Source organism: Notothenia rossii (assembly GCF_949606895.1).
Source record: "Notothenia rossii genome assembly, chromosome: 11".
In the NCBI taxonomy this organism is placed as follows: domain Eukaryota; kingdom Metazoa; phylum Chordata; class Actinopteri; order Perciformes; family Nototheniidae; genus Notothenia; species Notothenia rossii.
Window position 1 is genome coordinate 47688177 of NC_136910.1, and position 13249 is coordinate 47701425.

General features: G+C 38.2%; 3 protein-coding genes across 3 annotated transcripts; 1 reads left to right on the forward strand and 2 right to left on the reverse strand.

Moving 5' to 3' along the window:
* The first annotated feature begins 1721 nt into the window (after window positions 1-1721).
* ube2g1b (ubiquitin-conjugating enzyme E2G 1b) lies at window positions 1722-5217 on the forward strand. The gene is made up of 6 exons (XM_079658746.1): window positions 1722-2137; window positions 2994-3096; window positions 3191-3288; window positions 3587-3765; window positions 4245-4356; window positions 4461-5217. Exons 1-5 carry the CDS (start codon window positions 2095-2097, stop codon window positions 4329-4331), a joined length of 510 nt encoding a protein of 169 aa, XP_079514872.1. The 5' UTR covers window positions 1722-2094; the 3' UTR covers window positions 4332-4356; window positions 4461-5217.
* A 225-nt stretch (window positions 5218-5442) lies between these two features.
* Window positions 5443-9701, reverse strand: arpc3 (actin related protein 2/3 complex, subunit 3). Its single transcript, XM_079658745.1, has 7 exons — window positions 9562-9701; window positions 9074-9173; window positions 8490-8566; window positions 7790-7858; window positions 6442-6568; window positions 5821-5915; window positions 5443-5708 (listed from the first exon to the last, which is right to left on the reverse strand). Exons 1-7 carry the CDS (start codon window positions 9565-9567, stop codon window positions 5646-5648), a joined length of 537 nt encoding a protein of 178 aa, XP_079514871.1. The 5' UTR covers window positions 9568-9701; the 3' UTR covers window positions 5443-5645.
* A 42-nt stretch (window positions 9702-9743) lies between these two features.
* On the reverse strand, window positions 9744-12737 carry gpn3 (GPN-loop GTPase 3). The gene is made up of 8 exons (XM_079658743.1): window positions 12556-12737; window positions 12282-12390; window positions 11653-11820; window positions 11435-11559; window positions 11230-11345; window positions 11030-11126; window positions 10241-10369; window positions 9744-10112 (listed from the first exon to the last, which is right to left on the reverse strand). Exons 1-8 carry the CDS (start codon window positions 12601-12603, stop codon window positions 10047-10049), a joined length of 858 nt encoding a protein of 285 aa, XP_079514869.1. The 5' UTR covers window positions 12604-12737; the 3' UTR covers window positions 9744-10046.
* Between the last annotated feature and the right edge of the window lie 512 nt (window positions 12738-13249).

The following is a 13249-nucleotide window of genomic DNA, read 5'->3' on the forward strand; positions in this document are numbered from 1 at the left end:
AGTGTAGCTCCTGTCTTATGGCAATATTTTTATTTTAGTTCTTGAAGTTTCATCCATGATATTGTATTTAAATCATGGACTTTAAATAAATTAAAATATGTCAATGTTCACTTTTGGTTCCACGCGGAACACAAACAACTGTAGCCTGGTCTTAGACAATTAGGTTTCTACCCATCCAAACTGCATTGTCAACGTAAATTCTCCCATATTCACCTTGCTTTTAACCTCACCATCAGAATTACAAATGACAAATGATGTATTATATATATGGCGCACCTATTTTGTTCCCTTATGAATTGACAAAGATTTTAAAACATATTATAATAAAAGATCACTGCATTTAGTGTTTGTTGCATAATGTTATGGAGAAAAACAGCATGAGATAATGCAGAATAATGTAAACGAATATTAGTCTGGAACACCCTGTAAATAAATACATTTTCATGCAAGAATTGCTGGGTAAAAATGTGAGGGTGCGGACGAGGAGTAAAATGTTAGAGAAACCCAATAAAGAATTACTTTGGAAACCTTTAACATGTCTTCGAACTGAACAGGGGTCAATACAAGGCTGAAGGAAAATCATTTAAGTAATGGATGACTTTAACTATGGGATACTTGAGAGACTAGATGATGTAGTGTTAAATGTTAAGGTAAAACGAGGAAAGGATGTAGGATACGGAGGTTCAAACAGATCAAATGAGCCACATGGGGCCAAAGGCAGCTATTATGTTAAAGATCATGAAGAGAATAGTAATAAGTAGTAAGTGGTTCGATTTTCCCACCAGTACGTTTTAATAAATGCAGGAGACCTAGAAGCTAAAGGGAGACACATAGGTTATAAAACACCAATATTGTGCTATATTAGCGAAGACAATGAGCCTGTAATGAGTCATATTTGAGGCATATATAACAAGGTGTCATGGATACAGTAAAGTACAAGCCTTGGGTTCACCTGGAGAAAAGCAGAAGTAAAGAAATTGAAATGTACTGCTGCAGGTATTTTTTTCAGAAAAACAACTGTGCTCGAGGGATGATCTTTGGTCATGCCTGAAACCGTTGTAGAACTTTTAATGGCTCTGAATGGAGTGGATACAGGGAGGGCTTTTGGTTTTTGAAAGCTGAGAGGATGTGGATATGGCAGGTTATGAATGGAGTGATGTGAAGTGAATTTGAAAGTGGCCTTAGACCATATGAAAAAGCGGTAGGTCTATATAATAAGGGGAAACTACGAGGAATGGCAGGGAGTGTGAAGGCGAGTTGGCATCATTTCAGCCAGGAACTCATTTTGTAGGTAAGTGATAGCAATAAAACAAATTTAGACTGAGACACTGTTTTGTAGGCGACATGTAGTTTGAGTCAGTGATTTTCCCCAATTCAAAAACAACATATGAAGGAGTTTAAGCACTGATGTTGGTGAATAATGAATCATTTGAATCCGTGTTCCAAATTATTCCAAAGGCATTCAAAATTAATAAAATGTATACCTGTGTTGGGGATTTACTTTATTAAGATATTGTATTTTGTATTACTTATCCTACATAAGTGCCTTATTTTATAAACGTGTCTGTACTATTGACTGTTTAAGATCTGCCACTGGGGATGCAAATAAAGAACCTGTAGTATTCATTACAAACTGTGAGTCAGTAACGGGCCATTGGGGTTACATCCTGCCTTCTGCTAAACACACGAAGAAGAGAAGTGGTCAAAAGCTGCATACCATACCCTGGATTTGTCCTTACAGGCAGCACTTCCGAGATGTAGACACAACACACTAATTACTTTATCGAAAATCAAGAGCTCTTTAGCACAGTCAAAGCTCTACGTTTGACCGTAACCTTAATTTAATTGTTCGATAATTTGGGGGGACTGTACACAGTTTAGACAAAAAGGCTTGCCTGTGAGGTTACGCTGAGGGCAAAAACCACACACGTTTTTTCTTCGCTTTGGACTCATGTTGTTGGTCTTGTTAGACAGAAAGAGAACAAAACGTGGCTACATTATTTGTTCAATGTTTAATTCAACCGTGGTGACAGTTCGACAGTCATTTGGCCCTAATTAATACAAATAACGGTGGTAAACATATATAGCTGTAAAATGACGGAACAGTCCTCGTTGCTTCTACGTAAACAACTAGCAGGTAAGTTGGCTAACTCTTGCTACTTAAGCTATTTCACTGTATCATCAAGTTATCACATTATAGCAATAGCTGTGTTTATTGATCTTTGTTCTATTCGGCTAGGTTTAACGTACTGATACGTTTGGCATAATACAGTTGAGGTGCACGTTTACAAATTGCGTATTAAACAGCTGTTAGAGAGGATATGACTAAGGCTAGCTGTTGCTCAATAATCACTGCAGGCATTTAGTAAGCACAGCCCAGGCCAATACATGCGCAGGGATATTAGCTACCAGCTCAGCACTGCCATTGCCACACGTGTTTTCATCAGTATTTCTTATATTTCGGTCGTTTAATGGTCAACAAACTGATTGCTTTGTGTCCATATCGATATAGTTCGTTCGACCTAAACCTAGTAATAATGTATTATATTACTTAAGTATTTCCCTTGTATGCTACTTTATACTTCTACTCCACTTCATTTTGGAAGCCAATATTGTACTTTTGACTCGACTACTTTTATTTAACAAAATTAATTACTGTATATATTCACATTATAAGATAACTTAAATAAAGTAATACATAAACTATGATACAAAATGATAGGTTAAGATATCCAGCAGCATTATATAAAGAAAATATATCTCCTCCTTTGCCAGCAGATATGAACACATTAATGCATCAATAATCAAAATGCAGGTATTTCATAAATATAATCCTAAACAGGGACATTATGAACAATAGGTAATTTATTTTTGACGTTAATACTTATGTGAGATTTTGCATGCAGGACTTTGACTTGTAACAAAGTATTTTTGCACTGTTTATTTAAGGCCCTTTTTAAAGTACATTTAACTGTGTTTATTTTTATTTTCAGAGCTCAACAAGAACCCAGTGGAAGGATTTTCTGCCGGTCTTGTAGATGACGATGACATATACCAATGGGAAGTGGTCGTAATTGGACCTCAGGACACATTATTGTGAGAAAAATGAAGTTACTTTCTTGTGGGTGAGCTGTATATTCATTCATAGTCACCAGTGTACATATTAACACCACCTTTTTGCCATTTTTAGTGAAGGAGGTTTCTTCAAAGCGACCTTAACCTTCCCCAGGGACTATCCTCTGAGGCCTCCCAAGTTGAAGTTTGTCACAGAAATCTGGCATCCAAATGGTAAGAACTAAAATAACAGGCCATCATCTCTATTTCATTTATATCCAAGAAATAATTTTGAAATCAATATTTATTTATGTGTGCAGTGGGTGTGAGCCTAAATGTATACTAACTACTGCTGTTTAAATGTAAATGGTTATAAGATCTGTTTATTTATATCTTCAATCATGTATATGTAAATCTTTTTTTTTTCTTGGGCCTTTTTAAATACATAACCAACTTTTTCTGTTGAGCTGCTGCTTAGTGTCTGCTTCAGTACAAACGTGTCAGTAATCTGTGTGTTATTGTGTTCTGCCAGTGGCAAAAAATGGCGACGTCTGCATCTCCATCCTTCATGAACCTGGCGAGGACAAGTATGGCTACGAGAAGCCTGAGGAGCGCTGGCTGCCGATCCATACAGTAGAGACCATCATGATCAGTGTTATCTCCATGTTGGCAGACCCTAACGGAGACTCTGCTGCCAATGTAGATGCAGCTGTAAGTGTCCATTTTATCTTATAAGAACACCCTCAAGCTGCAGCTAGTTTGCAGCCTTTAAAAAAAAACCGTTTGATATACATGTTCCAGTGCGTGGTTCTGACAAGCAATATGACACTTTTAATCCAAAATCTCTCACGCGTATATGTTTACATTTGGAGAATGGTATCTGAAATGCTTATTATATTTCACCAGAGTTTAGTCAAAAGTGGGCTGAGTGACTTGGCCTTGAATCACAATGTCAAGGCCAAGGGAGGCTTTTATCCAGGGGTGGGGGGGGGCTGGAGATGATAATAAAGGCAATAGTTCAAAATCAACTTTTAAAAGAAGTAAACATGTTTTTATTCAGATGTACAGTATTGGCAACCTTTTTCGGTAAATTGTGTGGCCAAGAAGTATTGAGAAACATTTCACAAGGGGAAGAAAGGATTGCACTGAGCAGGTTGTTGATAGAATATCTGTCTACTTATATTCTGCAGAAAGAATGGAGGGACGATCCTAAAGGAATTTTTAAGAAAAAGGTAGCACGCTGTGTCCGGAGGAGTCAAGACATGGCTTATGACTAAGGCTTTTCCTACAGCCATCAACACAGTAAGTACTATTTTTATTTAAAAAAAGAAAAACCCAGTTACTTGCTGTTGCTACTCCTCAGAGGGGTGCTGTTATTTTTATTAAGTGTGTTTGTTTTGTTTCAGATTGGAACTGCACAAAGGATTTGACAACTGGTTACACTTAAGATGGCTAAATGATCCCAGGACTTAACTTTGTCGACATCAACTAGTCCCGGAAACAAAAAACAGACTCGCTGGAAAAAAAGTTAATGTTCTCATATTTCTCTATTCATTTCTGTCTTGCAGTTCAATGGTTTATATTTAATAATTTCGCTCAAGGGCATTGGCATTCACGCTGCACAAATTTCAATTTTTCTCCATCAGTTGAAATGGTTTCTGGTCAAGCATCAAGATTTCTCTCACAGGAAGATGAATTATACAGCCTCGTTCTTTCTTTTTGTATATACTCATCAGATGTCTAGGAAGAAACCCCTTTTAAAATGCTCCATTTTGTTAAAATAGTTTACTTGATATTTACCTATTTATTTAGAGGGACTGTTTTAGGATGCATATATTCTGTTAGGGAGGTTTTTTTGTTTGTCTTCACCCTGCCCCACTGAGCCATCCAGTCTACAGTGATTTCATCAATTATGCAACTTTGCAGTCGTTAAAGAGATGGAAATACGGACACTGGCTCTTATTTCCTGGAAGAGTTCTGCAAAGAAAGTGTTCCTTCTCTCCCTGGGGGGCAAACATATCACCCGGCGCTGCCTTAACTTTGACTGCCAGCGAAGGAAACTTATCTTCAATAAGGACTGCATCTGAAAGCTTGTTTGGAATCCAGAAAATAACATTGTGGACAAACCAAAGAGAATACACCAATAAATATATTTTTAATGAACGTGATGTGTTGTTTTACTTTGGATGTAAACTGTTTGTCCTCGTCTGTACAAGTACAGAGCAAATAGTGAAAGTCGCTGTGGTGAGGGCCTATACCAGAATAATCTACCGGTCTAATTTTAATAAGCCTCATACAGAGCTACCTACTCACTGTAAAAATAATTTCAACTCCTTGAATACGTGCCTTGGTCTGAGTGAAATGCAATAAGAACAAAAAAGCACCAGATTATATTCTAATCTCCATGATTGTTTTATTGAATCAAGCTCAAAATGGTCAACATCCAGACAAGAGAAGACATCTCCCTAATGTTAAAGAGTATAAAATCATTTTATCAATGCATAATCACAACCCCCCCCAACCCACCAAAAAAAAAAAAAAAAATCGATCCGTCTTGCAGGTGCAGAATCGAAACCTGAGTCCTGAGTTGTTCACTGTCCCGGGGCAGACAGGCTTTTGTTCATGAACTGCCTTTTGACAAAGCACACCCACCACTGGAAAAAAACAAAATAACTTGTGTTAAGAAAATGTCTGAAGGCACCCTGTGAGCTAATGGTCACAAAGGAACAGGAAACAGATTGTTTTGATTTGAGATGTTGGCCTCACCTTGCTGGGTTTGTCTGTCTGGGGGTCAAACACGCGATCACATAGCCTCAAGCCGGTCTCCTGGCGGAGCTGCTGGAGGTACGCTCTCATGGTCTCTGGAAAAGGTTGCAGAGGTTGTCACCACAGCCACTTACACCCTGCTTTACATTTTAACAAACACTTTTGCTAGTGAACATTTGATCTTTTACGGCTACATCAGAATTAGGAAAGAGTGGTTTCAAATAACTACTGTGTTTATTCTTGCAACCATTTTCTTTTGCCTTCTTCGGTTGTTTGATGACTTGTGGTTTGCTGTGTATGTACCGACATGCAGTCCGCACGCAACCAATTAACTCTTTTTGTAGGTGAGCTATAGAAAATACAAACCATGGTTATTTTGCCTAACTTGAAAAGAAAGCTGAAACGATATATTGTGCAGCCTTAGCATAAAGGTAAATTCCCTTCTACTATAATTATAGGATGATTACATTTCCAGGCGCAATGTTTAAGATTGGGGTTGAGGGTTACCACAAAGGAAATGAAACAGCATTTCTAACTTCCTTTAAGCTGATGGAAATAAAGGATATATGCAACGGGTACAAGGAAAGTGAAACAGCATTAGTTGATGGTGCTTGATCTTACCGTCCTCTTGCTTGTTTGCAGGCTTGACGTACATAGCATTGAGAGGGAAGCCAGGTTCTCCAGGAATGGGGAAGTTAGTGATGCCCAGAGTGTACATCTCCTTCTCTCCCTGGCTCCTGGAGCTGCACTGTAAAGAGCAAACACAAGCCAATGCAAAGGGTTAGATCACCTGTGTTAGTAACACTATTGAAATAGGCATTCAAGCCACTCTGATTTACCACAAGGTTGCGTTCCGATAATCCAAAAATCAGCTCCTAAATTCTAACCCTATCTCCTATTCCTTGACCTCTGAGTGAAACGTCACGGGGTTAAGGGATAGTGGATAGGAGAATTCAAAAGGACTTAGGAGAAGAGACTGCGGTACTTTAGAGAATCCGAATGCACTTTCAATATCCGACGTGTTTATGATGCGCCAGCGTACGTCATTGTGTGCGTCTGCTGCTGTGGTGAAACTATGGAAACTACAGTGTTCTATACAACAGACTACATGGATGTTTAATAAGAACGAGGGACTCATCTAGAGACTCTGCACCGTGCTCTGATGCTGTTGTTTTATGCTTTATGAACGTGGACAACAGAGAAACATATTCTTCATGACCAAAGTTGTAATTGAAATAAAAAAGGAAAGTGAAATGTATGCTCGTCACCCTCTCCCTCCGGTCCACATTAATACAAATGATCCCAATACGTATGATTGTATGAAAATATCTTAAAATCAATACAAATGTATTTATTTTAAACGTTAGTCCTTAACATCTATCACTGTGTATATCACTATTCAAACATCTTTTAAAAGTTGAAGAAACTCCACAGCTCAGTGAAATGTTGACTTTATTTGATCATTTCAGTAAAAACTAACGTTCATATTTCTCTTTTTGATTATAATACTGATGAACGTTCAAAACAAAGCACTTTGGCAACTTACCACATACGTTTTAAAATGCTTAATAAGCACCGTAACTTTCATGATACTTCTCCGTCATAATCGTTTGTTTCCGTGAACGGCCGACTGTTGTGTGACGGCAAATGCTGCGGCTGCAAGGCATTGTGGGGCAGCATTTTCTCCTCTCCTTTCGGTAAGGGAGGTCCAGTGGTTCCTAAGCTAAAGGAGGTTATAAAGGAAGTTTGAAAACTCCTTTCCTTTCATCTAGAGAATTGGAACGGCACTTAACATGGCTGCCACTGAGGTACTTCCGGGTCATTTCACTTGGTTAGGAAGGTTCCTAAGCTAAATGGACTATTGGAACGCAACCCCACAAGTCTTTTAATTGATGCTACTCATACCACTTTTTTTTATTAAAATCACTTGGATTGCAGACATCTTCCTGTGTAAACATGAACAACTTACCTTCTGTAGCCTCTTTAGGCATTCAGAAATGTACAGTGTGACATAGATCAGCGTCCTGTCCGCCTCATTCTGAAAATAAGATCAAATAAGATGGAGCTTTATTAATCCCTGTGGGGAAATTCAATAGTTTAACAGCAACAGGGTAAGAAGGAAAAACAGGACAGCACAGATTATAGATTAATAACATTAAAGATAAAATCAAAGATAAAAATAAAATGATATACAGGTAAGTAACCTTTAAAATAAGAAATGAATTAAAATGAACATATATACATATTAGATATATTATATTATTAGATATATTAAAATCACATTACCTGCTGAAATACTTTGAATTAGACTGAAAAAAGTATTTTGTCTTAAGCGTTAATGTTATTGTAAAGAAATTCCATAAAAGTTCCACTCAGGTCTGCACAGCAAAGGGTTATGTAGTTTGAACCCAAAGCAAATATGCATTGCTGAGGGGAATGGGGGAAAGTATGCAAGCTGGGGCATGTGGAAGAATTAATTGCAGAGCTGCTTTAGACAGACAGAGAGAGAGAGAGAGAGAGAGAGGTGGGCAAGAGGAAACACATTCAGGAACAAGCACAAATGGACACTTATTTTCTTCCTCTTTTGCTTTGAAGAATATATATAAAAGGCAGCATAGTCCTTAGCTTTTATGCAAACAAATGTTCATGAACTTTAAATACTTGCTTACCTTGATTTCATAGTTCTTAAAGAAAACGTTGGCCTTGAAGTAGTAGATGGCCTCATCAACTATGTCAGTTTCCATGCCTAAAATGGAAAAAAATGTATCAATAACTGAAAGGTTAATTTTTAGATGTGTTTTATACAGACTTGATGGAAAAGATGCCAAGTGACTAAGCAGTTTGAATATAAAATCCATTTCCAGTAACCCTTAAAGTGGCATACTAATGCACTCATTTAAAAAAAATCAAGTAAATCATGGCCACACGAAGACTACCATACACATTCTGTTCTGTTGACTATTACCTCTTCAACTGATCTATACAATACTAAAATATCTGCAAAATCTTTGAGGGTCATCAAGCTCCACCGACAACGAAAAGCTAAAGACTTTAATGAAGAAGTGCAACTTAAGGATGCACTCTTCAGGCCATATATGGAAATAAGGGTAATGCATCTATCAGGAAGTGAGGAAAGTGTCATAAGGTGACAAAAACGTAGCAAAATAGCCATTAGAAACGATACATGTTTGTTTATGTAATCATGGGTGACTGGATCCACTTTATAATAATTAAAACTACCGTAAAAACTTACCGTCTCCTCTGGCTGGACCCTTGAACTGGGTTTTGATGGGAAGCAAAGCCATATTCCCCACCATCCTGGTGTCAGGGACCATCAGGCTTGAGTGATACGCCTGCAAATAAGAGAAAGGTGCTGTCACTAATATTTATTTTCCTGGAATATATTTTTTTCAGAGAGCATCAGTGACATCTCTGCTTCAGACACATCCGCTCTTACGGCTATACTATCACGACAACTGACGATGTATTTAATAGATACACAAATAATAACAAAGTAAGTTAGGTTAAACCCGTTAAATGCAATAATTCTGACTTGAAGAACATCAATAACATAGATAGAAAATGTTAGCTTAGCTAGCCAAATATGCTAACGAGACTCGTCACCATAGCTATCGTTTACTCGGAGGCCCTTGTCATCCAGTGGAGTTTATATGCATTCGCTTTGCTCTTAGCCTACAAAATACGCCTTTGCTCGTTAGTTATCGTGTAGGATTTACTCACCGGCATGCTGAGTGATAAATATCAGTCAAACTGCTCAGCGAAATAAAAAATACTAGCACTGCAGGACCCAGCTTCCGCCTGTCCCACCCTTCAGCTTTACAGGAAGTGGACACGTGTAATGTAGCGTACCGTCCACACGGGGGCGCTAGCACACCAGGTTAATTACACAGGAAGTCATATGGTATATTTTGTGTAATATTTTATTTAAAAAATATAGCATTTATAAATGTATTTAACAAAAACTCTTTAAAATAAAATGTTGTCTTGAAATAATGACAATACAGCACAAAAGAAAACTTCGGAACATAATATAGGAAGGTATTGATGATCTTGTGAGTCCGTTTTTTCTGCCCATATCCTTTTTCTTATTTTGCTTGCAGTCATTATCCTCAGGAATTCATATTGTGATTCCTGGTTCGTCTTCAGCCTCAAATGTTGTGTTCAACTCTAGTCTCTTTTTTTCCACGATACTTGGTTTTGTATCCTCAGCTGTCCCCTTTGCCTTGAAAAATCTCATCATAATTTAGGTCAGCCGAATCGTCATCAACCTCCTGTAGGTAAAAGGAAAGAATGGGAAAACAACAAAGGGAATCATTTAGTATATTAAAATATGAAGTATTGTAGTTTAAATCATGTTGTTAAATTATGTTTGATATAGTTGTTTTGCTTGTTTCGTCACCTTGGGCTCCTTGAACTCCAGGTCCTCTCCATACTGTATTGAGAAATCAATGCTTTGCAATACCATGTTCATACCCTCCTCATCTGTGCGGTCAAAAGGCATGAATCTCACCATGCTATAATCATCAATCTGGACACACGGACAAATAGAATGTCAAATAAAAAATAACAACGAAATTATAATCAAATGTTGTATCATATATTGTATAGTTCAGTGATTTGAAGTGGAGTTGTATGAAGTACTGTACTGTAATCAGTGGGTTACCTAGTTTTTAGAAAAAAACAGGAGTAATGGCATACAAGTACAACATGTGGTTCTTTGGATGGGGTTACATTACATTGCATTTAGCTGACGCTTTTATCCAAAGCGACTTACAATAAGTACATTTGACCAGGAAGACACAACCCTGAAGAAAACCGAATCATATAAGTACATCAGGTTTCATAGAGCCAGACATTTCAAGTGCTACTCAACTAGCAGCAAGATGTATTTTAGCCACTGAAAAAAGGTCACAATCAGATTAAAAGTAATGCCATCTTTGGAAAATGTTCATTGCCATCGGACGGGGAGCCGATATCAATGCTTACGACAAAAACAGTAATTTTACCTAAAAGAAAAACATGGTAGTTGCTGCTCTATCCTTTCATCAATTGGTTAATTGGTGTTAATGTATGACATCTGTATTAAGGTTTAGTCATGCTGACCAATATATACTGTAGGTCATACACCAACTATGGTAAAGTATCTCACACAACTCCTTTTTATCCAAACGTTAAGGGTGTCCCTTACCAGACCACAAATGGCTTCGGTCAATTTTTTGAACTTTTTGCTCCTGATGTTATCGGAGGTATCTTCCATCATTGAGTACATGTCTGGGTCCAGGTACCTAGTGAAAAAGAAAGGGATACATAACTACAGATGCTTCCAGATGAAAACGTTGAATTGATGAAAACACCAGACTTTTGTACTGCACCCGGTGTGAGACTTACTTTTCAATCTCCTTCTTGGCCTTGGGACTGAGCAGGTCCATTTTTGTCATGATGTTTATTTGAGGGATCTCTAACACCACCATGGCACTCAGGGCAGCCATGACTCCTGAGATGAACTGCAGTTAGAGAAGAGGGAAGATGTGAGACCTCATGGTTGCTGTTATAATTACATCAAGTGTTCAGAACTGGTAAGGTCATCTGTCACCTTAAAAGTCTCCACCATGAACTGGGAGTCCACCAGGAAGACCCCGCACACCCGGAACTCCCACTGCTGGAGCTGCTCCACCAGCTGCTTCATTACAGGGAGGTGTGTGTACAGTTCAATCTGACCTGCCAAAAAAAGAAGAAGAAACTGTGCTCAAGCTGTAAACACATGGCTCCATAACTAGGAGAATATAGTGCTTTCCGTGCCAAGGTGTTTACCTGGGCAGTCGAACAGTATGTAGTCATCCTCTACGTGACCCAGGCTTTCCCCCAGCCAGTCAAAGTTGTTGGCGAAGTACTCCATGCAGAATACCAGGCCTCCATTGGGGCCAAATCTGAGAGAGGGGTCCTCCATCACGTCATCCACCTGGATGAGCTCTCGGATGTCTGCAGACACAGAAACAATGAGGGTGCCGTACACAATAACACTTACCGTAAGTATGCAAAATGTGACAAAAAGTATTAAATGATATGAGTATTAAGTTATTCACAATATGTATGTACTATATACGGTATATACTAAAGTCAATTAAATGAGACTGTTGGAACCATACCCAGTTTATTGCTTTGTTATGCTTTTGTATTGATAGGATTACTGAGTGCATTGATGTGATCACATTGTACTGTATCCTTGTTTAGTGTGTTGCTGTACATTATGTGAACCAAGTCAACTATATATCTGTTATTAGAAAACAACTTCTTAAATCATGGATTAAACCCAATAAATGCATGTAATAACATAACTCTTTAATCTCTACTTACTTTTTTGTAACCCTGTTGTGGTTTGTATAGGGCTGCTTTATATAAGTAAATGTAATGACTTTGTAACCTAAACATGATGTATTCACCTGCCATGACAGGGTAGTCAAAGTGCTCAGCTGCTGGGTCCAGGTTGACCACCTGAGCTGAGCGGTTCATGGACCCTAGATGCTGGAGCATGGTGGAGCAGTAGGTACTCTGAAATGTAACACAACATTCCAACAATAAACAGATACAAATAAACGATATGACTTCAACTTCATGTATGTGTATGTGTATGACTAGACAATCTCATGCCTTAGCATAGCGCTTTAGCCGAATAGCATAACAAGGCATCTCAACACGTGTAACTGAGTAACTTACCTTCCCGCTTCCCGCGGGGCCAATCACGAGCTGTGCAAAACGAGGCATTTTGCCTCAGTGTGTTGTTAAAACGTTAAATCCCTTTAATCGTTAGCTGTAGATAGCTATAGTTTTTTTTTGATTAATTACTGATGCCTTACTATCCCTTCTTCTTGTTTTTAGGGTCAGTCAAACCGGCTGTGCGTTGATTATACTGGTCACTGCTGCCCCCTACTGGTGAGAGTGTGAAATAAAAATGAATTGGACAAAAGATAGATGGATGAATGTAGAACATGGTTTAAATATTTAACTTGTGTATGCAAATGAGCTCAATATTTTTTTATATAAACTGTAATTTTAAAATGAATTCTCTTTTTAAGAAATTGTTTTGAATTGCTTCTCCAAAAGAAACAAGTAACTAACCACCAGCTGACCAGTGGAGGGCGTTGGTTGCTAGAAACGTTGACAGCAGGTAATCCCAGAAGAAGGAAGAAGAAGACGCAACTACCTGAAACAACATGCAAAACTGATGAAATCTGTCCCCTATTCAGAGATTGTTTCGAGATTTAGGACCTTGAATGGACTGGGCAAGTCTAGCCTTAAGAAAAAGCTGGATTTCTTGTTGGTATGTCATCGTCATGCGCCCTGTTGCATTGCAACCATGATTGCAACGCATTGTAATGTAGTTGTTAGGCTACGTGTACTCTACTGGATT

What these genes read in the sequence shown, in the direction of transcription:
- ube2g1b (XM_079658746.1), top strand. Translation starts at nt 2,095, where the DNA reads ATGACGGAACAGTCCTCGTTGCTTCTACGTAAACAACTAGCAG. An exon ending in GGACCTCAGGACACATTATT is followed by an intron (nt 3,097 to 3,190) that starts GTGAGAAAAATG and finishes TGCCATTTTTAG; the next exon opens with TGAAGGAGGTTTCTTCAAAG. An exon ending in CTGCCAATGTAGATGCAGCT is followed by an intron (nt 3,766 to 4,244) that starts GTAAGTGTCCAT and finishes TATATTCTGCAG; the next exon opens with AAAGAATGGAGGGACGATCC.
- arpc3 (XM_079658745.1), bottom strand. An exon ending in GGGTCCAGCCAGAGGAGACG is followed by an intron (nt 8,567 to 9,073) that starts GTAAGTTTTTAC and finishes TTTCCATTTTAG; the next exon opens with GCATGGAAACTGACATAGTT. An exon ending in GCCTAAAGAGGCTACAGAAG is followed by an intron (nt 6,569 to 7,789) that starts GTAAGTTGTTCA and finishes TGCTCTTTACAG; the next exon opens with TGCAGCTCCAGGAGCCAGGG.
- gpn3 (XM_079658743.1), bottom strand. Translation starts at nt 12,603, where the DNA reads ATGCCTCGTTTTGCACAGCTCGTGATTGGCCCCGCGGGAAGCGGGAAG. An exon ending in GCCCCGCGGGAAGCGGGAAG is followed by an intron (nt 12,391 to 12,555) that starts GTAAGTTACTCA and finishes GTTACATTTCAG; the next exon opens with AGTACCTACTGCTCCACCAT. An exon ending in CCGAAGCCATTTGTGGTCTG is followed by an intron (nt 10,370 to 11,029) that starts GTAAGGGACACC and finishes CCGTGTGTCCAG; the next exon opens with ATTGATGATTATAGCATGGT.